Source organism: Mobula hypostoma, chromosome 25, assembly GCF_963921235.1.
Source record: "Mobula hypostoma chromosome 25, sMobHyp1.1, whole genome shotgun sequence".
Classification (NCBI taxonomy): domain Eukaryota; kingdom Metazoa; phylum Chordata; class Chondrichthyes; order Myliobatiformes; family Myliobatidae; genus Mobula; species Mobula hypostoma.
The window spans coordinates 29,594,676-29,622,499 of NC_086121.1; the positions used below are offsets into that span (position 1 = coordinate 29,594,676).

Here is a 27,824-nt window from a genome sequence, read left to right on the forward strand (position 1 = left end):
AGCATCACACATGTTGATACCATTGTCCCAGCACAGCACCGCATAGAAGATTGTACTGGTGACAACAGACTGGTAGAATATGTGGAGGCCTGCATACTCCAAAGGATCTCAGTCTCCTCAGGAAGCAGAGGTAACTTTGGCCCTTCTTGTACACTCTGTGTTGGTGCTGCACTGAAGTTTGTCATCCAGGTGCCCTCCCAGGTACTTGTAGGTCCTCACCATCAATAGTAACAGGGAGCAGCGCAAGGTTAGTCTTCCTAAAGTCCATCACCATCTCCTTTGTCTTACTGATGTTGAGCTGCAGATGATACACCTTGCACAATTCGACAAAGTCCTCCACCAGGGCCCGGTATTCATCCTCCTCTCCTCCCTTTATAAACCCAACTATTGCTGAGTCATCAGAGAATTTCTGTAGATGATGTGACTCTGTGTTGTACCTAAAGTCCAAAGTATGCAGGGTAAACAGGAAGGGAGCTAATTCAGTCCCCTCTGGGGCCCCAGTGCTGCTTATAGCCATGTCTGATGTACAGCTCTGAAGCTGCACAGACTGTGGTCTGCCAGTCAGGTAGTCCATTATCCAGCATATTATGGAAGTGCCAACCTGCATTGAACGGACCTTTTCCCCCAGCAATGCAGGCTGTATGGTATTGAAGGCACTAGAGAAATAAAAAAAACATGATTCTCACAGTGCTGCCTTCCTTATCCAAATGACAGTAGGCACTATTCTGCAGGTAGATGACAGCATCATCGACTCCAATGTGCTCCTGGTAGGCAAACTGCAGGGGATCGAGGGCTGAGGTGAGCCAGGACCACCCTCTCTAGGGTCTTCATGATGTGTGAGGTCAGGGTCACTGGATGATAGTCATTCAAGACTTTCGGTCGGCCCTTCTTGGTTACTGGGACCACACATGATGTTTTCCACACATTCGGGACCCTTTCAAAGCGAGAAAATGCACTGGAGAACTCCACACAGCTGCTCAGCACACTCCTTCAAGACCTTGGGGTTCACACCACCCTGTCCCAATGCTTTGCCGTGTCTGAGCCCATTTCACCTGCTCAGTAGTGAAGGTGAGTCCATGACGACTGGGCAGTTGGTGGAAGGTGGGGGCTGGGTGAGGTGATTATCGGGATAGTAGCAGTTGGTATGTGGAGGTGTGGTGGTAGATGCAGGGAAAGGAGGGGATGTAGACATGGGTAGCCTGTGTTGTTCTTCCGCGTATTGAACTGGAAGGGGAAGGAGGGAGGAGGTGGGGCATTGGTGCTGAGGGAGTACTGGGTGCCTCAGCACCTGGACTGGTGTGTTCAGGAGGAGGGGGGGGTGGATGTGACCAGAAGGGCAATTGTCGGACCTATTAAAGAATTGGTTTAACTCATTAGCCCATTCCAAGGCTCTAAAACTAGGCTGATTAAAGACAATGATGTTCTTCATGCCTCTCCACACTTCCCATGTGCTACCCTGCCCAAGTATGCCAATTCAGACCAATAAGATGCTTTAACTGTAGAAAGGAAGGTCTACTATAGAGAACTAGAGTGCATTAAGCCTAAACCGTGATAGTCAAGCAGTGTCCCAATGAAAAAGGTCGAATTACAGAAATGAGCTTTACAGAGATTAAGGAGTACATGTATAAACCACTAGCAATGGTAAAAGAAAACAAAGCTATTTCAAAATTAACGATTAGTAATCAAGACATTGATGCAAATAGCTACAGCCTGCTCCTTTGTGAGAATGCACAAGCGCTATTTGCCAGAAAAAAACATTAAAATTATCTTGCAAAGACGAGAAAGAAATTCCACATTGACCCATATAATCCTAACAAATGACATCCAAGAGATTAGCAAAAACTGCAGGATTTATGATGTATCTGAAGTCAGTCCAACTATTGTTCAAGAGCCACCATGTACTGTTTCAAAAAAGACTTGAGGTTAGATGACATTGTTGAATTCAAAGATGGAAGTACTCCAAAAGCTACCTGCTGAACTTAGAACTTTCATAAACCTGATGCTGCTGGGAAGATCACAGAGTGAAGAATCTACAACCTTGATTAAACTTGTAATTCTATTATATCAGTGCTTTTAAACCATACATTGTAAGATGTTTGTAATATCCATATGAACTATATATTTTACTTTGTCTCCTATGTTTTTAGTTGCTGTATTACAGGGAAATCAGATGTGTATTGTACACCATACATGACATTGCATGTGTCCAAAGCCTGTATGTCTTCGAGTGCCACATACATGCTGAACCCTGTAGAAATCTGGCATCTTTCAAGAACTGCATTGAAAGTAATCTAACACTCTGATCAGTTTTCTGATCATTCCATTACCGGATGCACATAAATGCAAAAGTGCACAATTAAATTTCTGGGGCACTTTCCTTACAGATTTTGCAACACAGCATTCTAATCAAATTTCCGGAGCTCAGATACGCTGGGAATGGAATTGAGAATCTATAGGATTTCCATCAAGGAATCTTTCCTTATACTGTAAGTCAAGATTGTAAGATCGAATGTGTTTTATTTTGTTATCATTGCAGTGTCCTTTTGAACAACACAAAGCTGCAATAGGAATACTTGAACTAATATTATGGCATTTAACAAGCAAATATGCCAAAGAAGTAACTCAAAATTATGTTATACCTTTAAATGTATAATCTTGGGTGTAGTTCCTTTCCAAATTCTAACAATACCATAATTGGTCTGACTGCTGAAAGCAAAGATCCACCAGGCGAAGCCATAATCATATCTGTTCTCGATGAAACCATTCAACAGTTAACATTTTGGTGTGGCCAACATAATGTTGTTAATAATATTGCATAAGAAGAATTCAGAGTATGTATTGCTCACTCACTAAAGGCTCAAATATCATTTATCTGAAGAATAACAATAATTATAGGGCAATTAAGCAAATTGACATTAATAAACCTAAATTTGATAAAATTGAGCAATATGATTATTTCCAACTAAAATTCTTTTTTTATTGATTCATTTACGGGATGTGGGCATCGCCAGCTAAACCAGCATTTATTGCCCATCCTTAGTTGCCCTTGAGAAGGTGGTGATGGGCTATCTTCTTGAACCGCTGCAGTCCCAGAGGTGTAGGTATACCCATGGTGGTGTTAGGGAGAGAATTCCATGATTTTAACCCAGTAATAATGAAGGAATGGCGATATGTTTCCAAGTCAGGATGGTGAGTGACTTGGAGGGGGATTTCCAAGTAGTGGTGTCCACAGGTATCTGCTGTTCAGAACACTTTATTCCTTTCAATCTGTCTTTGTAGCCCCTATAATTGTGTGCTATCACTGATATGTTCTTCCCCTGACCCTGTTTTACAATGCATCATGATAACAAATGACAGGTAAATATTAGTAAAAAATTAAAATAAATTTTAATCTGAAGTTAAAGCAGAAAATGCTGTAAATACTCTAGAATCATTTGCAAGTAGAAATACTGAGTTCAATTTCAGGGCCATAATCTTATTAGAACTGCAAAATTCTGACCTTACCATTGAAATAAAAGTAACTTTTCACTCTTTTAACTATCATAAATACGGAGTTTAAAAGAGTCCCTCCCAACCAGCAGATGTCAATGTCTGAGGAGCTTAGGAGATTTCTTTTGTAAAAGCTAGTTTTCCTTCCTGAGTTGTGTGTCCATGACTGATTGTGAATAGAGGGCTGTCACATCATGTCACAGACTCAGGGGCAGATTTACATTTTAACCTAACGGCGGGTGGGCTGAATATAAAAAAAACCTGCAGAAAATAACCCAGTCTCCCTCCCCCATAACACATTTGCAACAACAGCATCATTCCTTCCCAATTAAACGAATCCAGGTACTTAAAGTTGATCTGCGAACGGGGCAAAGAAAAAAAGCAAGGCACTTTCGTGCAGCGTTTGGAGAGAGGAAGAAAAGGCGGAAGTTTGATGCTTTAATTATTTAGAAAAAATATATATAAAAGAGGCAGACAGATGTGAGGCGGGTCCACGTGGTTTTTTTCAGACATAGAGATCTATTGTTCAGATCAATAAAAAGGCAGAGTCTGAGGGAGAAAAGGAGACAAATCTTTGGATTTAAAACCCGGCAGAAAGAAAAAAAGAAAACAAAAAATATACATATATTTTACGACTTTCAATCAAGTTGGTGGATATTTGATCACCTGGAGAAAGAGTTAAATTTGCTTTTAAAGGAAAACTAGAAGGATTTTTTTTTGCTCAAAGGGGGAAACGAATTTTTTTTTTGTTTGTTGTTGCTGCTTGAGAAAAGATGCCTCGCAAGAAGGTGGAGAAGAAGAAAATAAAAGGTGGAAGGAAGAGGGAAAGGGACTTCAGCGATGAAGAGGAGCTGGAATTGGAGAACTCGGGCAAGAAGATGGGCAAGCCGGCCCTGCAGACCGTCAACGAGCCCGAGGAGACCAAGGAGAAAATAGTAAGCAAGCTCGGGGCTCGGCGGGCCGCTCGCTTGGGGCTGGGAGAAGTCACTATAGTTTAAAAATAAAATTCTCGCCATTCCCGTTTTGTCACTAACCCCATCAAAACTCCCCTCAAAGTTGTTTTATTGGGTGGAGGGGAAGAGTTTTATTTTAAATTTAAAGTATAGAAGTTTAAAGTAGGGAAGAGGGAGAAGAAAGCAACTTTTTTTATTATTATTTCCGCAGCGAGTAACAAAAGCGACTCCTGTGCGAAGTGTGTTTATTATTTCCGGGAATATTTGTTTGAATTTTGGAGATTTTGTTGGAAGTTTTGACGTCAGGCCCGAGCCCGGGATGGGAGTTCGGGGGAAGGTGTTTAATGGAAGGCTTCGAGCCGTCCGCCGTTCGCTCTCTCCCTCCCTCTCCAACTCGCTTGCCGAGGATCGGGAGGGAAGCAGATCGTTTTTAGTTTTATTTAATTTGGATCATTTATTGTTTTTGTTCGGTTGCGGCCGGTTGTTTTGCGCTCCGCCGCTCGGCCCCACTCGCTTCCAAACAAAGAGACGCCCAGGACCGAGGGGTGTACGGTGAGAGACAGACAACGGGGCACTCCGAGTTGTCACCCGCTGCTCTCTCAGCCGCCTCCGGGGGCTGCAAAACTCATCCATGGGCCGAACAAGGTTCCGGATGTCGGCCGGCCCGAGGCTTGGGCTTCTCGGCTGACTAGGCCGCGCACCGGCCAGGAGTCGCAACCCCTACCGCCGCACCTTCCCTCGCAGTTTAAATAAACCCCTGCCGCTTTTATTCACACGAATCCGTTCCAATTTTATTATTTTTATTGAAACTTTCACCTTTCCTTAAAATAGTCCGGAGTTTTTCTTTAAACTCCGTCTTTACGGCTTGTTTCTTTTTCTGTGCTTTTACCTTTTGTTGCATTTCGCCCGAAGCCGTTAGAGATGGTTACTATTAACTTTTCTCGTATATAAAATGTTTATTTTGTCCGTTTCTGTGGCTCTAATTTCCCGCCATTTCCCCGGTCCGGGAGACGGGAGGGATGTGCGCAGGCGCGACGCTGGCCTGTCAATCACCGGGAGTCCCGGGCTGCCTTGTGCCGCGGCCGGAGGTGGATCCTTGCCGTGCCGCAAGTCATTAGGACTAGGAGCGCTAAAAGGGCGAGCGGCGGTACTCAGACACTGTCCTGGTATTTATATAGCGTGAGAAGATGCGGGTCGTATTTTCCGCTGGCATCTTTGAGTCAGAACTGCTTTAAAAAAAATGTGTATTTAGTCACATTGCACAGGGTGATCGTTTCATGTGCATCTGACACACAAAGCGCTCGATTCCTGTGAGAATTTTGGGTGCTGTGTCGGGAGAAACTGAAACGCCAGCGCAAGTACTGAACCCGAACGCTTATATTTGTTCGATGAGTGTTCAAACGTTTTGGTGTCAGCTGGGAAAGAAGAGCGGGGTGACAGTGTGGAAGTACGGCCGTCCTGGAGCGTGTAATCGAGTGGGCGTACTCGAATGCGGATTTCTGTATTACTGGTTTTAAGTGTAGGTTGTAGGAGCAATTGGAGCGTGGGACAATGTCTGTTGGCAGCAAGAGGCCGGAGGGGAAGGAAGGGAAGTTTGGAAACGCACATGGAAAAGAAAACAAGGCAGATAATTGGAAATGCGCTGCAGTTCCGACAGCATCTATCAAGTAAACCACGCAACATTTTAGGCCGATGATCTGCGGCCACAGCTGAAAAACGGGCAATATTTTGTTTTTTTTTTCCCGTTACGAAACTTGCATTCCAATCTGCGCGTTCGAAATTTTATTTTGAGAATCATAGACTTGAAATGTGGTCAGAAACAGTCGATCTTGTAGTAGCATACAGGTCCTTTCCCCCCGGATTTGTGTGGGGTTGCGGGGGGGGAGAGAAATTTAATTGTTTTTGTTTGTCCTGGCTACCTAAATTATGAGTCTTTACTTCTGAAAACTCTGGATCTATTTTCTGGGAAGCCTTATAAAGCAGCTCTTCATGCTTCTGGTAAAACTATAATGGAAAGCCATTATAGCCTTACCAGCTATTCAGATCACTCTCAGGTCATGGCACAAGTGTCTAAAGGGAAAGTTGCTCAAAATATTTTTATTTTTCTGTATCTAAATAAAGTGTTGTGCGTGAAAGAAATTGGGTACTTCTCTACTTTTTTAACTTTTTGTGAAGCTGCAGAGTGTCAAACACTGGCTGGTAAGTGCAAACTTATTCCACTCGCCACTTAAGCTGAGCTTTTCCTCCCGTTAAATAACATTACAGCTGATCTTGCATCTTAGTTTCCCTTTCCTGTCACCTCCCTAACAGTGCATTTTCTCTGGTGGCCAAAAGTCTAGAATTACCATGCACTGGTACATTGAGTGACCCTGTCTTACCCATGGCACAGAGGAGCTCTGAATCCCATGCAAGGTGGTTAACAATGACAATGGTGCAGCAACTAGGCCTGTGAAGCAGGCTGTGGTTTATAACATTGAGAGGGCATGATCAAGATGCATAGCTACTATCTTTTATTTTCCCAGGGTTGGGGTGTTTAATAAGGTTCAGAAAGTACAAGAGGGGCAACTGTTTAGAACAGAGGATGATGCATTTAAGGAATGAGCTAAAGAAGTGGTAGAGGCAGGTATAATTACAGCATTTACTCTTAATTGGCTAATATAAATTATCCTTTGTATAGATAAGAGGCAAAAATGAATGATTGGTGTACATGAGGGGAAGAATAACAGAGTTCAAGCACAAAAGAGAGAACTGATGAGGTTGACTGGCGTGAAGCCCATGGACAAAATGGCTGTCATTGTCATAGGCTAATGAGAAAGCATACTTGGCTGAAACCTCTACATTATGAATTTACACTAAAACCTTTATTGGCTTTAGGAGGGCCCAATAAACAACTGCAGTGTGATTTTTGGTATCTTGTAAGGTAGGGTTTATCATTTTGGTTTGAGAATCGGTATTGTAAATATGGCCCTATGTAACAAAATGCCCCGTTCTTCTGAAGTAGAAAATATGAATGGATTTTTGTAGCAGTGACCCTCAGTGTGATTCTATTTAAGTTGCTGATAACTCTGCTGTCAAAAATTTTAGTATAGTTGTCTCTTACTAAATTTATACTGTTACAAAGTTTTCAATTTTTGTTATAAACCTGCCATTTGTGTTGCATTTTGGAGGTTGTAGCAATTATTGTAATCTCAGTACTTTTGAGAAGTTCCTTGAGTTTTTGTGCTGTGCAATTAAACTGGTTTGAACCGGGTGGGAGTTAATTTTTGGCTTATAGCGGTGTTGGAGTCTTTGTGTGAAGTTGGGGAGAAATTTGTGCAGCTTTGAAGTTGACTCATGTTGGTTGTGAGGCAAATTGGAGAACGTTTTCCTTGGGGGGGCCTGAAGCGTCAGCAGTCTACTTACCTGCTAGTGACTTGCACAGATTATTTTTAAGCCCTTGGTTTGATCTGGGAATTGCAGCTGTCTAGCTACGGAAACCTATTGGTTAGTGTACATGAGAAAGCTATTCACCCACTGGGCCCATGAAGAGATAGGTGCAAACTGCAGGTACCTGAGGTCAGGATCAATCAAGGGTCCCTAGCGCTTCAAGGCTGAAGAACTAGCTTGAGCAATATCTATGTGCATGTGTCTTTTTTTATTCTTGTGAACTTTTTTAATTCTAGAGGTAATTTTATATTTTCTGTTTGGGATCCAATGGTGCAGGCAAGAATGATATTTAGCGGTCTTCTGATACTGTGATAAATATCCTGTGAAGGGTGAGGGGTTTGGTCTTTGTTTACGGGACATAACAAGGTAGTTTTGTGTCATCCCAGAGGTAATGGAATAAGTTTCATTGACAGAAATAGCCTAGTTTCCCTGTATCCAGTTTTCAGTGCGTTAAGGAACTATGGCTGTTCAAGGGCTTGTGCACCTCGTACACCATGAGACTGGAGTCAACTTGTGGCAACTGCACTTTGTGTAACATCAAATAATGCACATTATTGGGGATGAGTGTACAGTGAAACTGTAGGCTCAGGAATTTAGATTTTCTGTAGTTCTTAGAAATACCAATTGGATTTTTCAAAGGTACATTTAATGTCAGAGAAATGTATAGAATATACATCCTGAAATACAAACTATTTGTACCTCTTAAAAAAGATGTTATGCTGCTGCTTTATAATAAATTAAAGTTTAATTGGTGCAAGTAAAAGTTTTAGAGTGCTGGTGAGTTGAAAGGGGGAATAGCAAATGTCACTTGGTGAGGAGATGCTAAAACATTGGATAGCAGATTATGGGGGGGGGGGGAAGCATTTTTTCCTAGGAAACTGTATTGAGCCACTATCTTGACTGCTTTAACATTTATTTTTCATCATCTGACCAGCCATTAATTTAATTGGCTGGCCTTAACCGTAGCACATCACCACCTTTAGTTGAACTGTTGCAGCCCTACAGAAATTGGACCCAGAAGTGAAAAGCACTAGCATTGTTCCTAAGTCAGGCTGCTTTGGAGAATAACTGGAATATATTTGCTGCTGCTGGTAGTGGTGGTTTGGGAGGTGCTGTTGGAAACTGGGTGAATAATTAATTACATAAATAGTACACATTGCAGAAGCTGGTGGAAAGGATGAATGTTTAGGGTCATGGATGGAATGCCAATCAATTTTGCTGCCTTGTTCTGCATTATGTTAAGCTTCTTAAGTGTTGATGCAGCTGGACAAGTGTAGGGTATTCCATCACATAGAAACATGGGAGAAGGAATGAGTATTCCTCCTTTAGAACTATCTGTTGGTGCAATTTTTTCTCTCTCCTTGGTGTTCAGCGACTTGGCCACTAAAGCCATCTCTTTGCAATTGATTCAGAGTCACTCCTCATTTGAGCCCTATATCTTTTGACCTGTAATGTGAGACTGTGATCCCTTGTTTCAAGGACTCCAGCTGGGCCTAGGGCAGTTTCCTGATGAGTTCCTGAAGTGATGTTCTGAGCCTGGGATGGTTGACCACCTACACAACAGCTGTCATAAGATGTGATTCCAGTGACTGGAGTGTTTTTTTTCCCTTTGCCCATTGACTGATTTAAATTTGCCACATTGGTCAAATACTGCCTTTAGGTCAGAAAAGGCACTATCACTCTGCCTCCACAGTTTGGCTCTTAGGGCTACTAAATGACCAGTGATACTGTACTGTGCTTCATTCACTGTTTGCTTTCAAGAAATGCCATAACTTCTCTGTGTGTACTGACCCTGAATTTAACTAATAATGCCACTAATTGCCCATTCCAATTTAATCTTGATCTGAATGGTTTGTGTGCCATTTCAGAGAGGAGTTGAACAGTAATTATATTAGTGTGGATATGTTGTCACTGGTAAGAACAGCAGATTTTCTATCCTCAAAGCAGATTTTTACTACTATTTTGCTTAATGCAATATTGCAGATTTTAATTTCACATTTATTTGACTTATTTTAAATCCCCCACTTACTGTGGAGGGATTTGAATTTGTTTCTCTCAAAGATATCAGTCAATTAACATAACTAGTAAGCTTTTATACATGGAAAAAATGTATTTACAAATATTGCACACTTGTCATGCTTCCAAAACGCATGTTCATGGTTGTACAGTATGCTGTCTTTGGTAAGCAATGACTAACAGATCTTTTTAAATGTAAATGATATTTTCATTATACCCAAGTATTGGTCTTAAAGGATGTAATTCTACCATATTGAACATTGCTTCAGTCCTTGTTTTTTTTTAAAGTAGTTGAAACTTGGCAATAAGTTCCCTTTCTATGTTTTATAAAAGAACCAGTTAGATTAGGGAGTGTTTTTCTGGCCCAGGTTTTTAAAAAAAACTGATAATACAATTTAGAAACCAAAAGGAGATGCAGAGGCCTATCAAAGACCCCTATTTGGATGAATAGTTGCAGTGTCCTCAGTAGTGTGGTCAGTGGTGTGGGTCATGGAATGTAAAAGCTGGTGATGTGAACATTAAAAAGACTTATGCAAAATAAAGATCCCCTTTTCAGTATGTCCACTTCAAGGTCATCTACACCACTGTGAATGCATTTATGACTTGCCTGTTTAGTTTATCTAATGCAAATGAGATTAATCAGTCATCATTCTACAGTTGTTGGAAGTAAAACTACAGAAGTGAACTGATGACTTCAACAAGAAAGTTAAAATATTTATCTTATGGAAGGTATTTAAAAAAGAAATCTTATGGATCTTGGCATGCAAATGAAATTGTAAGCAGTAGACTTGGGAAGGTTTTCATGGCAATCATTTTTAAGCATTCTAATGTAATCAATTTCAGTTTGATATATTTTAATCTCCAAATTTTGTCAGTATATCAGCCATGCCACAATAGTTTTTGCATATTCATTTAGGATGGTCTCAAATAGCAGCAAGTGAATAGTATCTTATTTAAATTTCTGACCTGTTCCTATGAAATAAAATATCCTTATATGCATGCACACATTATACACTCATGAAATAAAAATAAATATTGAAAAATACCTTGTCTGATTAGTTAGCATCCTGCAGAGAAAACAAGTCCCTATTTCAGAATGTGTCTTTGATGGCTCTTGTCTCAATCTCCAGAATAAAGTTGTTTTCTATTTGATGTACAGCAGTGCTTTGAGAGTAAAGATTCCCAGTATATATAAATACCGGCATGTTTAATAGGCTGTTTCTCTTCTGTTCTTTCTTTGCAATTCTATATTCAATAACGCGGTTAGTCCTGACGAAGGGTCTCGGCCCGAAACGTCGACTGTACCTCTTCCTAGAGATGCTGCCTGGCCTGCTGCATTCACCAGCAACTTTGTGTGTTGCTTGAATTTCCAGCATCTGCAGAATTCTCATGTTTACGTTTTTAAATATTCTCTCTTAATCCTTTTGAACTGTCTTCACTTGCAACTTTAGTATTCAGATGCCAATTTTCTGACCTTGTAGACCTCTTGCAGTTGTTCATCTGCCCCATCATGTGCCTGAATTCAACTTTGGCCCCCTACCCCCTGTAAAATGCTTTGCTGCTTGAGCAGCTCCCTATTTTGGGCTGCATTTTCACTCCTTATGTCCCAGGCGTATAGTTTTTAAATGCTGTGTGTCATGCGGCTGATTGGGCAATATTCAGGCCCCCTTTTAAGCAAAACAATAACTTTCATTTGCACCTTTAATGTGACGTATCAGAGAAAAAACGAACAGCAAACTACAAAAGAAACATCTGGATAAATCATCCACAGGTAATGTGATCAACGAATGGACTTTAATGACTGCATATAAGGAGGGTGAATAGGCAAAATGTTTTTTTGGAGGCAATACTAGATTTTAGAGCTTTGACAAATGAAGCCATGTCCGCCAGTGGTGGCGTGACGAGATTCTGATATGTGAACCCAAAACTCAAGTGGCCTGTGTGTCTCAGGATTGAAACTAGAGGAGATTTATGGAGATGTTGCTGATGATGAGACCATGGAGTGATCTGAAAGTGAAGAGATTTTATTGGAAATTTTCCTTAATTCTGAGCCATTCTGGTTTAGAAAGCAGAAGGGTAATGGGGAGCAGAATTTTGTACAGCTTAGAATACGTGCAATAGATTTGCAGGGGTAGAAGAATTATCAAACAGAAATGATGGCTGAAGATAACTTGACAGCAGATGAATTGAGGGGTCAGCGTTTGGAAGTAGAAAACGGAGGTGCAATTTGGATTTGGCTATGGCATGGATTTCCCTTCTGGTTTAATTCAGCAGTTCAGTCAGAAAGGTGACAGAGTTGATGGTTTTAGGAAAGGCACTGAAATGGTTATTAATTGGAGGAAATTTCTACTCATCTACTCTTGGATGTCAGACAAACTGTCTGCCAATGTAGTGGATGTTGGAACGAGGGCAGTAGTAAAATACAGCTGGATTTTATCAGGGCCATCCTGGGAAAAACCAAGTATTAAAGCCTGATTCCACCACCCTTCTGATAGGTGTGAGAGGAGCTTAGTCTTGATCATGAATGATCTGTCAAACAGTTGGCTGCTTCTGTTACTCACTCACTTTTCTTATCGTGACAGACCAAACTGTCCTGTGAATTTGTATCTTTCTCTAATTTTTGTTTTTTTTTCTGCTCATTCCCTTGAAACCTACCGTAACTCTATGCTGGCAGGTTATTTACCCCCTACTGCCACACTGGTCTTCCCTTCCTCAGTCCCTCATGGGCTGAATTGGTTCTCTCTCCTCAATATTTTTTCTCCTCTTCAGTTCTGCTGGCAGCTTGCCTCAAAACCACAACCCTTTGCCCTCAAGCGATATATCGTATCTTGTAGCCTTTTCAGAAGCTCCCTCAATTGAGTTTTCACAACTGCCACCGTACTCAGGTGGCTCTTAGCAATGTCTCTTGATTCGAACTGGCAACAGCTTTACACACAATCCTCCTCCAGCGGCTTTGTATTGATTTTGAACTGCCTGGGAGAAGCCTTTGCTTGGTTCCATGTTTGTTCAGATATAGCCAGGGAACTGCATGTTACTGCAGCTTTGGATCTGAAGGCTTCTGCTCCTCCAGAATTCTCCCTGCTTGTAGATGGCATCCAGCCTTTCCTTCTTGCTGCTTCTAATGGTTCTGCAATGCCTGACGGAGTTTTCTTCCGACGAAACACGACGACTGAGGATGTTGCCCTCAGTCCTTCCCATAAGCCTCATTTCCTAGCTACTGACTAGTATATATTTACCCCCTGTATCTTCCTCAGGTAAAATCTGACTGGTTGCAGCTTTAAAGTTATAGGTGACCTTTTGAAAAGTTTTAGGACAGAATGCTGTAGCATCACAGCAAACAATTACGTTTATCTCTTGCTGAAATCCTAATCTAACCTCCAGTCCTAATCTTTTCCAGCTGACCATCATTCTACCGATAAACTTGAGGTTGTTGAACTCTGCTCTTCACGTCCTCCAACTTGTCCCAGATCTTTGCCTGCTTTCCCTGTGCTCATTGGCTTCTGGTTCTGTGTAATCTGCTTTTGTTACTTCACAGCGTCTTAATGGCTTTTTGCTTTCTTTTTCCCCCTCTTTGTAAATTCTTCCAGCCCTGCGTTCAAGTCTTCTCAGTACGCAGTGGTGTGACCACAGCTGTTTAGCTGGCAAGGCCTGAATGTTTAGAATCTCCTCCCAAGCTGCTTTCCTCCAACTGTACTTGACTGAGGGATTGATCACTTGCCACATGACTTCCTTATGTGGCTCAATGTCAGATTTTATTTTTTTGGTGACTCCAATGACACATCTCGAGGTCATGTTTAAGGCGATGTAAATAATGTTCTGTTTAGGTCATGTGCTGTATAAATGCAACTTTGCTTGAGTATATATTTAGCTTCTGTAGGAGTTACCAGGTGAGCCATTGCTAAAAGTGTCCTTGTAGAATTGTTAAATACACATGTGCATTCTAGGCTTCCATATGTAATTTTAATCATTGAAATGCAACATTATCTGATCGTGAACACTTAAAAGGATATAGCGTGGCCTGCAATTTATCGCAGTGACTGGTTTTTGCAGTGTTGTAAACTGAATGTTCCTCTTTTGTTTTCAATGCATATTCATAGAAACTAGAAGGATCCAAGCATAAAGGTCAGCTTCTTATCTGTGGAGCCACAAACTGGGATTTGATTGGCCGTAAAGAAGTTCCCAAGCAACAAGGTAGGCTGTACTACTTCCTGGGTCGTAGCCTTGTTATTAACTGAAATTGCAACTCTGCATGACAAAACATTTTTGGGAGGTTTTCTATTCAATGTTTCCACCGCAGAGGCTTCTGTGCAAATGACCTTGCTGCACGATCATGGTCTTGGTCATTTAAGTTATTGCTACAGTACATGTCACTAGAAAGCACATTTCTTTTTGAAAGCACATCATCTTTAAAATCAAGGTTTACAACATAGAACAGTACAGCACAAGAACATGTCCTTTAGCCCTTGATGTCTTTGCTGACCTTAATACCAGTTTAAACTGGCATTCTGGTCAACATGGTATGTATATAGCTCAATTCCCTATCTGTTGATATGGCTGTCTAACAGCTTCTTAAACCTTGCTACTGTATTTGTTCCCACAGCATCCCTGGCAGAGCATTGGTACTTGCCTCTCTCTGTATTACTTGCTATACACATTTCCTTTAAACTCTCAACCCCTCCTGTCCCCACCCTTACTCTCATAATATACTTTGATCAGAATGTCCCTCAGCCATCCATGCTGTCGAAACAATCCATTTGTCCTAACTAGTTATAGCCAATGCTCCCTAAACCAGGCAACATCCTTCTGTGCTCTTTTCCACATCCTTTCTGTAATGCAGTGATCAGAACTACACAATATTCCAAATAAGGCCTAAACAAAGTTTTATACATCTGTATCATGACCTCCTGACTTTTGTGCACGACATCCTAACCAATGGATGTGAGTACACCCCTTTACCACCCGTCTACTTGTGTTGCTACTTTCAGGGAGCTATGGAGTTGTACCCCAAGATATCTTTTCATCCATGCTCCTAAGGGACCTTCCATTTAATGTATACTTGCCCGTTAACTTGGAATTCGCAAAGTGCAACACCTCACACAAGTCTATCTTCCATTTCTCTGCCCACATTTCCAAATGCCTATAATTTCCTGGTTTTGTCTCTAATGTCCTTAAGCAAAGGAACAACACTGGAACTTCCCAGTCCCCTGGAACTTTCTTGTGCCTACAGAGGATACAAAGATCTGATGCTCCAGAAATATCCTCTTTTTCCTCTCTCAGTACTATACGATAGAATCCATCAGCCCCATGATATTAATATGCCCTCGAATATGAGCATACCCCTGATATCACTATACTCATGTCTTTCTTGATGAATACTGACGCGAAGTATTTGTATAGTATCTCACCTACTTCTAGCTTTAAACATAAATTCCCTTCTTTGTCCTTGAATGGTTCTACTCTCTCCCTAGTTACTCCCGAGAGTCCAGGGTCTAACTTGCTGTTAGTCCCATAATTGCCTCCAAAAAATTGGTTATACCACGAAGGAGATTAGTGGATCACTTGCACTGTGTATTTTGTATTTCACCTGTGTATATCTTAATGTGCTACTGAGGGAATAAATTTGAGTACCCTCATATTTGATATTTAGTAATGGGTTCAGCTGTATTGATTTTGCCTGCAGCTAACACTAATATTATTTACTGAACAAATCAATAACAATAACAGTTTTGATGGTATGAGCATGGGTATGTTTACAGACATCTTGATTATTGAAAATGGTGCTGGTAATTTTGTGTTGTGATAAAATGTGATGGAATGCCAACTAGGCAGTGTGTAATGTCATTTTGTTATCCTTTTTCTTGCAATGACTTGATCGATCTTAATTCCTTCAGCTGCGTACCGCAACTTGGGGCAGAATTTGTGGGGTCCAAATCGGTATGGCTGCCTGTCGGGAATACGTGTGCGGACAGTGTCATCAGGATCCTGTGCTGCTCACAATCTCATCATTACTACGGAGGGAAAGATCTGGAGCTGGGGTAAGTGGTGCTGAAACTTGAGCAACAGTTTGACAGCTATGTGCGAAGTTTTTAATGCTTAATTTGGTTAAAAGTCAGTTACCAGCAGAACTTTGCTTATCAATTTTGTACATAGGTTTGGTTCTAAGCCTCCAGCTTCTCTTTTTATACATATATAATTTTCAATATTGCAGTGCAGTAGAGTAGAAAGAAAACGACAGTTTATTCCTTGTGTATTTTCCTCTGAATTGCTTTTACTTCGACCTGGTTGTGAAGTCCAGTTTTATGGAATTTGAGTATTATGGTTCATTCTCAACCGTATACACTGGTGGCATTTTCTAACAAAAACTTTCTTGCCAATTACTTTAAATCTATTACCTGATTATTGATCTTTTAAGCTGTTGAAATGCTGTTGGTCTAAACTCTTGATAGTTTTCAAATGCTTCTGTTAGATTACTTCATAACCTTCTCCACTCCAAAACATTTGCATTCTATGGCCTGTCAAGAAAATATGGTCCTTCAATTCTAGGAAATGTTTTAGTAAACTTCTGTAACTTCATCAAATTTTCTCTTTAAAATATGCTATACAGAGTTGTATAGTATTCCAACTGAGATCAATTAATGGGTTGCGAAGATTTGCTGCTTTTCCTTTGTTGTATGATTGTGAAATGCTCGACTGTGTGTTCCTTATTAATTTACTAACCTCCTGCCAGCTTCGAAGTTTTGTGCACAAATGCCATCTACCTTGTGTCTGTTCTTGTACCCCATTTAATTTGTTTTTGCTTTCCTTATTGTTTTTACTAAAGTGCATAGTTTTTCTTTTCCTGCAATTGAGTTTTACCTGTTATACACTCATATTCTTAAAATCCACTCCTATCAGTCCAGCTGTTGCAAAATATTTTATAATTGTGCTGTACATTCTTAAGGTCGTGAATACAGATTGGCCTCTTGTTTATGCCACGTGATTGGAACTGGCACACAATTGGTTTTGCTATTCATCATCAGATCTGCCACAAAACACCTTAAGGCCCTGCTTCATCAAAATAACTGCTTTCATCTATTTATTTGGTGTCTTCGATGATCGCCAGACATTTTCAAGTAAAACAGTGCTCCAATCTATGTATAGTAACATAAATATAGATGACCAAATGGGTTGAGTTTTAAGAACATAAGAAAATCTACAGATGCTGGCAATCCAAAGCAACACACACACAATGCTGGAGGAACTCAGCAGATCAGGCAGCACCTTGGAAAAGAGTAAACAGTTAATGTTTCGGGCCGAGACCCTTTACTCTTTTCCATAGATGCTGCCGAGTCTGCTGAGTTCCTCCACCATTTTGTGAGTGATTTTTAAGGGAGGCTATGTGGTTTTGGGAGCAATTTCAGAATTTGGTGCCTAGAATGCAGGTGCTTGTTGACAAGGTGGTCACCTGAAATACAGCTGGTCTTGATTGATGTAGGTAAGGTTACATTGTGAGCACCAAATACAATAGATAAATTAATTTTGAGGGACATGTATGTGAATCTCTGCCTCACCCAGAAGGGCTCTAGGTTGCTGGATGATGTTGAGGGTGGAGGCGTATGGACAGACATTGCAGTTCCTACTCTTGCAGGGGCAAGTGCCTGGGATGGGATGGAGTGGAGTGGTTGAGGGATGTATGATCCGGGCAATTGCAGAAAGATGTAGAGAGGGAAAGGTTTAGTCTTCCAGATGTGCCTGTGTTCATCCTCCCCTTCTCCTTATCTGCCTCCATCTGCCCATCATACATAGCACTCTTCACCTGGTTCCAACCATCACTTTTCTGTCTTGCCCTTCTCCCTTTCCCTCTTTGGCATTAGCTGCCTTCCTTCTGCCTCCATAGGTGCTGCCTGACCTGCTGAGTTACTCCTGCCTTTTGTCGTGTAGTCGGCCAGAACTTTGGCTGCTTTGAAATGAAGCAGGCTGGCCAGAAATGCTCACGGTGCTAACAAAGATCTGCATGAATACATTACTGGCAGTTGAACTGAAGCAAGGTTGGAATCTGGTGAGGTGGAAGTTGGTGGTCCTGAAGGTGGCTTTGCCATGATAGGTCAAGTATGATGCCAGTTTGCAGTCTCTTTCAATTGCTTGAGAAGGATATAATCAGTGACTCCAGTTTCTGGTACATTTCCTGTTTTTGCATGATTGTGCTGTAAATTTCACATGGGTATAAAAACCAAAAGTGCAAAATGTCTCTCTGTGTCTTTTCATCTAGTCTCATCTGTTTTAACATTCTATTCCTATCTCCCACATCTTTGTCAATGCTATTTGTGCCCTGAAGTAGTGAGTTCCACATTGTAACTATTCTTACAAGAAATATTTTGAATTCTTCATTGGTTACAATTGTAGCTTACAGTTTTTTCATCACTTTGCTTCTATGAAAACCATTGTTGCATTTATGATGAACCGGAACAGTTTTGCCAACTTCCATACAACCATTGTACTTGTAATTAAGCTGTGGGTTTTGGTATTGCCTTATCAGTACTGTTCACTTAAATGATCAACTTGAATAACTTTAATGTAAACTGCTCTTTTGATAAAAGGTAAACACTTTAAGACAAACTATTCCATGCATCAGAACAAGGAAGGCACCTACAGGTCTTGGTAATATTGGCTCCAGTAGAGCATTCATTTCATGTTGAAGAATATTTTATTTACAGATTTTCTTTTTCTCTTGTTTGTTTTCTCACTGCTTAGGTCGAGGTGAGAAAGGGCAGCTTGGACATGGAGACACAAAGCGAGGAGAGGTCCCCAGACTGATTGATGCTCTCAAAGATCAGACAATTGTTGCAGGAGCCTGTGGACGTAATCACAGTCTCTGTTTAACAGGTAGCGTTTGGATTGTACGGAAAACCCTAATGTTGTCTTCGTAATTTTTTATACTGAACAGATACTCTATTTTTCTGTCTGGACAGAACTGAGGTAATTGGCTTTGAAAACTTCTGTAACATAGTCTACCTCAAATTGGTGTTTAACATTTCTCCAAAAACTACCATTCTGAAAATTAATCTGAATTTAAGGTTATTAAGTTCTGTAATAATGGAAATGTAGTTTAGCAGTAAGCTATAAATAATTATATTTCTGTCTGTAATAAACATAAAAAGAACAGATGTAACTTTAAGGCACCACTTTTTTTTTAAAACAGTTGTTGATACCTGCAGTTCTTTGCATTGAATGCAGTAAAAATGCATGTACAATATATTCTGAGGAAGGGAATTTGGGCTGGATACTCTTCTGGTTGTATCCTTCAAGAATCTTCCCTTTTTGACAATTTAAACGGATTATTAGCTGTAGCAGTTGTATTGTAATAATAATACCCCTTTAAAATTTGATTGGGGAAGATGGGAGAGGGAAACGTCACACCACAGCCCTCCCTCTTTCATACTGGAGACCTAATAAAGGCTGAGTTTGTGGGAGAAAATCCTGTTAATGTTATTCCAAATATAATTCTAATGAGTTTCTTGATGAGTTTCATTGCTTGCTAGAACTTGTCTTCTGCATGGCGAATTGCTGTCTAATCTCCCATTTTGACTGAATCTAAATGTGGGTTTTGATATCTTCAAGGGGAGTAAATAGATTCTATGTATAGTCACCGATGTCCATTTCATTGACGAGGAAGTGAAGCAGAGCAATTGATGGGGAGGATACTTCGGCTGATTGTTAAATCAGTGACTGATTTAATTTCCTAATTATTTGAAGTGTCTGGTTGTCTTCTGAATGCCACAATGCTATTCTTCAACTTCCTAGCCCAAAATGGTTTAACAATCTGAGGAGGAACATGTACAACTCTTGCCTATTAAGTCATGGACTGCGCCTCAAGAATTTGTTTGTTCTCTTGTGACTTTTAGCTCCCAATTTGTAGATAGATAGATTGTTATACTTTATTAATCCCGAGGGAAATTTGGTTTCATTACAGCCACACCAACCAAGAATAGAGCGTAAATATAGCAATACAAAAACCACCAACAATCAAACAACAAAATGCAAACTATGTCAGATGGAAAATAAGTTCAGGACCAGTCTATTGGATCAAGGTGTCTGATCCTTCACGGGAGGAGCTGCACGTTCGATGGCCACAGGCAGGAACGACCTCTCGTGCCGCCAAGTGTTGTATCACAGTGGAATGTGGCTGAAGTCCAACAGTAAAAAGTTCAATATCCAGTCTGCAAACACGTTCCTCGATCGTAGTATGCCCCGGATTGCACCATCTGTTGTTAACCAGATCAGTAAGCACCCAACTCCTTTACGCTTACCGCTCTCAGTGCACTTCCGGTCAGCCAGAACGGTATTACCCACCGAACTCCTCTTCTCCATAAGTCTCTGTTGTCTTGACCCGGTCCTCTTTCCTTGACTTTGTGATCCCCCTCTGCATCCTGTGTGTATTTTCCTCCGGATTTCAGCAGGGATGTCGGCCGCTCTGCTCGCTAAACCAGCCGGCATTAGCTGGTTTCTAGAATACACAATGCGACCTTGCTTCAGTCCCACTTATCGGGATGTAATCACTTCCAGTGCTTAAAAAAAAAACCCGAATAAAACTCTCTACCAGCATGTTAGAGAGGGTGCAGCTTCGATGTGTTACCGTGAGAAAAAAAATACAAAAAAATAACGTAAATTAAAAAGTAAGAAGAAGAAAGTAAGAATAGATCGGAACGGCTGTACCAGGCTGCATGCACGACCGTTGCATGCGCACTAGAGCTCTTGTAGAGCAGTGCAGTTTAAACTATTCCAGTTAGCCCAGGAGCTCCCAGCTCTTCTCTATTTTCATTTGCCAAGGTTTGTAGGATTGCTGTGTTTTCTCTCATACTTGGGTGAAAATAATGGAAATGTTTTTTCAGTTGCTCACTAATGTTGAGTAATTTTTGTATTGCTCATGGTTAAGTGGTGCGAAGATGGATTTGTGGCCTTGCAGGTCCTGTTGGTGCTGCAGATAACATGCTGGAGGTGAAGACAGTTCAAATCAGAAATGGCAGATAATTTCCTGCGGAACAGCTGTGTTTATTATAGCACCAGCACCCTAATGAAGTTATTGTGAAAGCTGTGAATCTACCAAACAATTTGCAACTTCTGAACATTTTTTAACTGCAAGGCATTTGTCATTGTTGCGTAAATTATTATCCAGCAAACTTAAATCAAGATGACTAAACGCATTAGACTCTGTTGACTAAAGGAAGTGATTCCCATCTGACTGCACTGGAGACTAATCAAAAAATAATTTCCCTGTTGCAAAAACAACTTTGTTTTCTTTCTCTCTGTCTCTGTCTTCTGAGTCCGATTGATAGTGGTCCTACAGTTCTATTGCAAACAATGTTGCTCTTCATTAGTGTCCTGATGTGTAGCGGCAAGTTGTTCAACTTGTCAAGTGATCCCTGTTATTAATTCCAAATGGCTGACTATCAAAATGGTGAATTTGTTTGCTTGTCATTCACATCGCTTGGCAATGTGCAAGTCCGTCTTTCTAACTCGCGCAGATTTATCGAATTGACTCATCCTTTAAACCCAGTATCGGTTCCCCAATTTTAAACTGAGATGGATCAACTACCAAGCTTGTACCAACTTCACAATGAAGCTTTGAGCAGAGTAAAACTCTGCTGTTTGCTTGGTTGACTGGTTGCCTGCAAGTGGCAGCTTCAGTGTTTTGAGCCAGTGAGAAGCTTGGCTGCAGGTATTGGGTAACATCAGTCACTAATTTTAATATTGAAAATCCAGGCGAGTGTCAGTAATTCTTGTAATCCCCTTTGTTGCAGTGTTGGAGAGCTATCTAGTTTTATGATTGACAAGTGAGCTACAAGTTTTCCTATTTTTCTGTTTAGAAAATGGAACAGTTTATGCCTTTGGTGAGAACAAAATGGGACAGCTTGGCCTTGGAAACCAGACTGAAGCAGAGCCTTGCCCTGCACAGGTAAAGAGTTGTCTAACAGATACTTCCCATCCACCTAACCTATTGCAGTTTATTCTTAAATCTCTCATAATTGCGTGGTCTAATGGATTACATTTCGCAACCTCAAACTCTGAGCCTGTGAAATGTAATTCAGTGGCACCCTCTGCAAATGAACCTGTTTTCATGCGAGTTTATTGAATGTTTAGCTGTTTGCATATGATGGAGATTGAGGACATTGCATTCTGGTCTCTGTTCATGTTTTCAGCAAAGGTATTGAGTATGAATAGTCACAGTCAGGACCTCATAGCCATTTTGCTTGTCTCTCTTGAGTTTTCTCAGTATTCTGCATTTGCCTTCTCCCCTCCCTCTGTATGCAGATTTTATGTAGTGCATCACTAAAATATATTCTTTGTAAAGAACTTGAGGTTAAAGGTGCATAGTAGTGGCTTGGCATTTGAAGAAGCGCCTTCTAAACCATGTAGCATGGTATTTCTACATTGACACAAGGTTTTGCAGATGCTGGAAATCCAGAGAAATGCACACAAAATGCTGGAAGAACTCAGCAGATCAGGCAGCATCAATGGAAATAAATAAACAGTCAGCACTTTGGGCTGAAAGGAAGGGGGAAAATTCCAGAATAAAATCATCATTTGATTTTCCAGTGAATTTTGCTGTAAGCATATTTTCCCACAATATTTATAAGTTTTGCTTGTTCATGGGGTCTTGGTGGGAGCATGATAAGGTTTGCAGGAGCCTGTAGTATAGTCAGTCATGGTCACAAGGGGTGACTGAAGATGTGTCACTGTAATTTATTTGTCAGTAAATAAAATATGCATGCTTAGCAATCAGATGATCAAAAGGGTGTGTTTAGACTATCATAGCTGCAGAAAGGACAATAAATTTTGTGCAATTTAAAATTGTGTTGTGACCATTTTAATACTGGACCTTATCTAATCTCCAGTGGACTAATCGGCTAGTTCTGATTATTCTTCTCATTTTCCTTTCTTCAGATTATGTACAATGGCCAGCCAATTGTGAAAATTGCCTGTGGTGCAGAATTCAGTATGATCGCTGACTGCAAAGGGAACCTTTATTCTTTTGGCCATCCGGAATATGGACAGCTTGGTAAGTCTGTGTGTGCTTCTGAGGGGTGGGGAACAACCCTTTGAATATTGATACTTCTCTTCCAAATCTCCCATTTTACCACATATTCAAATTACGAACTGGAATGAAGATGGTAAGCCACTGCAAATGACCAAAAAAAGAAATGCCCACACACTGAACATTCAGAACTGTTCTTTAGGTTTTTGCTGTGTGCAGTTAACTGTTGAATTTGCCAACAGGTTTCCCAAATTTAAAAGTGATCATTGATTGTGAAGTGCTTTGAGATGTCTTGATAGAATGAGGATGATTGTAAATGCTTTTATTTTCCCGTGATGCCTCATTGTTAAATGTCCCATGGAAATTGACACATCATTACATGATGCATTGTATTGAATTCTTCTTAATTGACAGATGCAACATGTCCAGCTCCATGAAACAAATGTAAAATAAATCTTGGTGGTCATGAAGTATTTATGGACAGTGAAGTGGAACTTCAGATCAATAATCCTTCATCCAAACCAGGAAAGCTGTTTTGATGATAGTGTGGCGTTAAATGCTAGCTTTGTTTCTTTCTCTATGGATGCTTTCTTGGCTGGTCTTAATTCCTTTTTGATATTTCTGCATTACAACAGTGACTGTATTTCAAAACAGTTTGGGACGCTTAGGAACGGATGTGCAATGTGCCACAAATACAAGTCTGCCTCACTTCCAAGAGTGTGGTGGTGCACTAAGTTTTCAACGTGAAATATAGCGCAGATTCCAATTATACAGTGGACTGAATGTTATCCCTGATAAAGTGAGGAACTTGCCTGGATTCAGGAACTTGCCTGGATTCAAAAACTTACAAAGAAATCATTATTGCTTTTAGTGAGTGCTTCGTTTATGATCAATGGCAGATTAAGGCATTGAAAGGCATTAGCTGATGTTCATGTTTAATTTCCTTGTGTGAATATGGCTTTTCTTAAGCTGTAGTTTAATGAGACGGAACAGGATTTGCTGGATTTCAGCTTGGTGTTAATGGTTATCACTTGCTTCCTTTAGCCTCTCCTCCTAGTCCTTTTAAATAATTTTTTCTATCCTGTATTTATTGTATTCCTGAAATTTGTAATGTAAATGAGAGGGTGTAGATGTCTGCCAGTACATTTGGCAGGACTGAAGGGTTTCGGCCCAAAACGTCAACAGTGCTCTTTTTTTTTTCCATAGATGCTGCCTGGCCTGCTGAGTTCCTCCAGCATTTTGTGTGTGTGTGTGTGTCTTTTTTTTGCTTGGATCTCCAGCATCGGCAGATTTTCTCGTGTAATTAGAGAACATACCTTCTGTTATTTTTCTCCCCTTCCTATGTTGTTTTTGATGGAAAATTGTGGCTGGACTGATCTCTCCAAACATTGCAGTGACATAGGAAGTACAGTGGCCAGGATCCCATGGATACTATGTTGATGACCAGAAAACCTGTTAGGAGTGTAGATCTTGACAAATAAACATGGGTTGGGTCACGAGGGAAAAGTCAAAATAATGGCATATCCTTGAAAAGCATCACTTCAGGTGGGTTGAATGGCATTTCCCTGTGGTATACTTTTCGGCACTGATGCTCTGTCATTTTGTATCTGACGTTTGTCATTTTTTCCTGTTAGTTCACGGAATTGGAATCCTAGAGCACTACAGCACAGATACAGCCCTTTCAGCCCATCCAGTTCATTCTGAACTGTTATTCTGTCTCGTCCCGTTGACCTGGACTATAGTTCTCCATATTCCTTCCATCCATGTACTTGTACAAGCGTCTCTTAAGTGTTCCAATCGAATGTGCACCCACCACTTCTGCTCCACACTTGCACCACCCTCTGAGTGAAGAAGTTCCCCTTAAATATATTTCAGCTTCTTAAACGGTGACCTCTAGTTCTCATCTTGCCCAATCCACGTTGTAAGAGCCGGCTTGCATTTACCCTATCTATACCCTCATAATCTTGATTAACTCTATCAAATCTGTGTTGGGCATGTGGCCAAGTGGTTAAGGTGTTCGTCTAGTTACCTCAAGGTCACTAGTTCGAGCCTCAGCTATGGCAGCGTGTTTGTGCTCTTGAGCAAGGCACTTAATCACACATTGCTCTAGTCTGTGTGAGGAGTGGTGCCCCACACAGACTTCCAATCTGCGCCTTGTAAGGCATGAAAATGCCCGATACAGGCCTCTCATGGCTTGAGTCGACGTTCCCTCCCCTATCAAATTTCCTCTCATTCTCCTGCGCTCCAATGAGTAAAGTCCTAACCTATTCCATATTCTCCCTCAACTGTGTCCATTCAGACCCTGACCTATTAAAAGCGGAAGCAACATCAAAAAAATGTGAACAGAGTAGTAGGTTCTGTCTGAAGGGTAAATATGACCAAGTGACTTGGAGGAAGTGGGTATGTCAGCTGCATTTGGGGGGTGGGGGGGGGGAGCAAACCAAAACTGCTGAGAAACTGAGTGATGGAATAAACACTGTTTTGTGCTTCCAAATAATTGAGATCCAAGTCTGAAAAAAGTACGTTCGATCCTTTATTATGAAACCAGCAAAGACTAAGATTAAAGTAGCTATAGCAAAACTACCATAATAAGCAGTCAATTAAAAAAAAATCCATCCTCTGCTCGGTATTTCTCTGAACTAAACTAAACAAACGGCACAAAGGGTGAACATGTGACTATGTTCATTTACTTCTCCCGTGCCCAAACCCATGTTACAAATGACCATAACCCATAGTAAAACGCGCAATACGAAATACAATACAGACAGCCAGACGGAAAATAGGTACGTGGCTCCTACGGAGAGGTTGGGCAGAAAGTAAAGGGCAAATTTCTGAACAAGCAGCTCAACATTGATTAGAAAATTATCGTAAAGAAAATTAGGACAATTTAGTTATTTTGCAGAGGGCAGAATTGTATATGACAAGATGAATCTTAATAAGTTAGGACTTTTTTTTTGAAGTACCATAGATTAGTGTTGTACACTGTAAGTTCAGTAAGTTAGTAGTGTTTTGACAAAAATCCACATGGTAGTCTGATCAGTAAAAATAAAAGCCCATGGCATCCAAGGAAGAGCGGCATTTGGTCCAAAATAGGCTCATTTGCAAGAACTAAAGGGCACTGGTCAGTAGATATTTTGGTGATTGGCTATTGGCAATAAAGATTCAAGATTCATTTATCACCAAAGAATGTATAAATCATGCAATCTTGAGATTTACTTGCTTACAGGTAGCCACTAAGCAAGAAACCCAAAAGAACACAATTTAAAAAAAAGACCAACACTTGATGCACAAGAGGAAAAAAAAATCATGCAAACAACAGCATTTCATACCAAAGCAGAGTCCTCAGATCCAAACGCTGGATATGATTGTGGCTGTTTGACAGCCTTCACCCACTTTCCTGCTCTTTTCCATAAAGCTATGAATCATGGCCTTAAATACTGGAGCATTCTGCTTCCATAGCTTTCTCTGCCTTGGGGTTTCAAAACCTGCAAGTTCCAAAGAAGAGTTTCTTGCTCATCTGTCTTTGAAGAGCAGCCCCTTGTATTGAATCTATTTAATCTGGTTTCAGGCTTTCCTGTGAGAAAATACCCTCTCAGTAGCTGCCCTGTCAGAACCCTCCGTGCCCCCCACCCCCACCAGATTTGTTTCAATTGCATTACCTCCTAATTGTTCTAAACTCTCTAAAACAGAAACCCAAGCTGCTTAACTCTTCCTCTTGGGCAGCATAGAAGTTCCAAAGCAAAATCCTACTCTCTATATTAATATAGAACTACTGTGCAATACGGTTTGGAAGGCACTTCTCCAGTTAAGTTTGCTGATGACACCACTGTTGGCCAAATCGTAGAGGGAGTCTGAAAATCTGGTTGAGCGGTGTGACTGCAGGGGGAAGAAGCCCAAGGTCCATGAGCCAGCCTTCATTAAGGGAATGGAGGTGGAGAGAGTCAAAATAGCTTTAATTTCCTTGTCGCTAATGTATCAAAGGATCTATCCTGGGACCAGTGTATGGGTGCCATCACAAAGAAGGCATGACATTGCCTCTACTTTCTTAGAGGTTTGAGTAGATTCAGCGTGTTGCCAGAAATTTCTACAAAGTTCTATAGGTACACAGTGGGGAGTATCCTAACTGGTTATATCACAGCCTGGTATGGAAACACCGAGGTCCAGGAACGGAAAAGGCTTCAGAAAGTGGTGGGCACAGCTCAGTCCATCATGGGCAAATCCCTCCCCACCACTGGAAGTGCTGCATGGAGATCTGGCACAGGAAAGCCTCTCACCATCCAGGTTATGCCCTCTGCTCGCTACTAACCTCAGGCAGGAGGTTCCTGAACCGGCGTGAATAATTTCAATCCCAATTGCTCTGAACTGATTCTACGACCTACAGGCTCACTTTCTAGGACTCTTTGTAACTCATTCTTGGTATTATTTCTTTATTTGTGCAGTTTGCTTTCTGCCTGGATTGATTATTTATCAGCCTTTGTCTATTTATATAGATTTTTTGTAAAATCTAGTGTATTGCTTTATTTCCATGTAAATGTTTACAAGAAAATGAATGTCAAGGTAATACGGTTACATACACATATTTTGACTATGAACTTGTGAATGTCTGTTTGTGCCATTAGGTTATGTATTTTGTTACAAATGTTTTGTGTTAAGATACAAAGCCCTGAGGCTTTTCTGTTAGTTTTAATCAGACTTGTACTGTGGTTCTGTTTGTTTCTCTCTTCATAATGGGGAAAATGTCTGCATCCTACACCATATTTTAGTGATTCTAAGTGGTGAGCATCTTCATAATGTTTCGATGTAAAGGAAATCTTTAATATGAATGATAGCGGTTCTGTATTTTAAATATAACGAAAGTCTACCTATATCCTTATCCTAAGTATATTTTTTCCAGAGTTCGGCCTGTCTTTTTTGTCTTCCATTGGATG

At 40.7% G+C, this 27,824-nt stretch overlaps 1 protein-coding gene across 1 annotated transcript in view; it reads left to right on the plus strand.

Annotated features, from left to right (window-relative positions):
• Window positions 1-3,685: 3,685 nt before the first annotated feature.
• rcc2 (regulator of chromosome condensation 2) overlaps window positions 3,686-27,824 on the plus strand; it is a 40,894-nt gene continuing 16,755 nt past the window's right edge. The window contains exons 1-6 of the mRNA XM_063033187.1: window positions 3,686-4,424; window positions 13,982-14,075; window positions 15,776-15,919; window positions 18,615-18,746; window positions 21,728-21,816; window positions 22,806-22,920. Of these exons, the coding sequence (XP_062889257.1) occupies window positions 4,263-4,424; window positions 13,982-14,075; window positions 15,776-15,919; window positions 18,615-18,746; window positions 21,728-21,816; window positions 22,806-22,920 (736 nt within the window). The 5' untranslated portion in view covers window positions 3,686-4,262. The remainder of the gene's footprint in view (window positions 4,425-13,981; window positions 14,076-15,775; window positions 15,920-18,614; window positions 18,747-21,727; window positions 21,817-22,805; window positions 22,921-27,824) is intronic.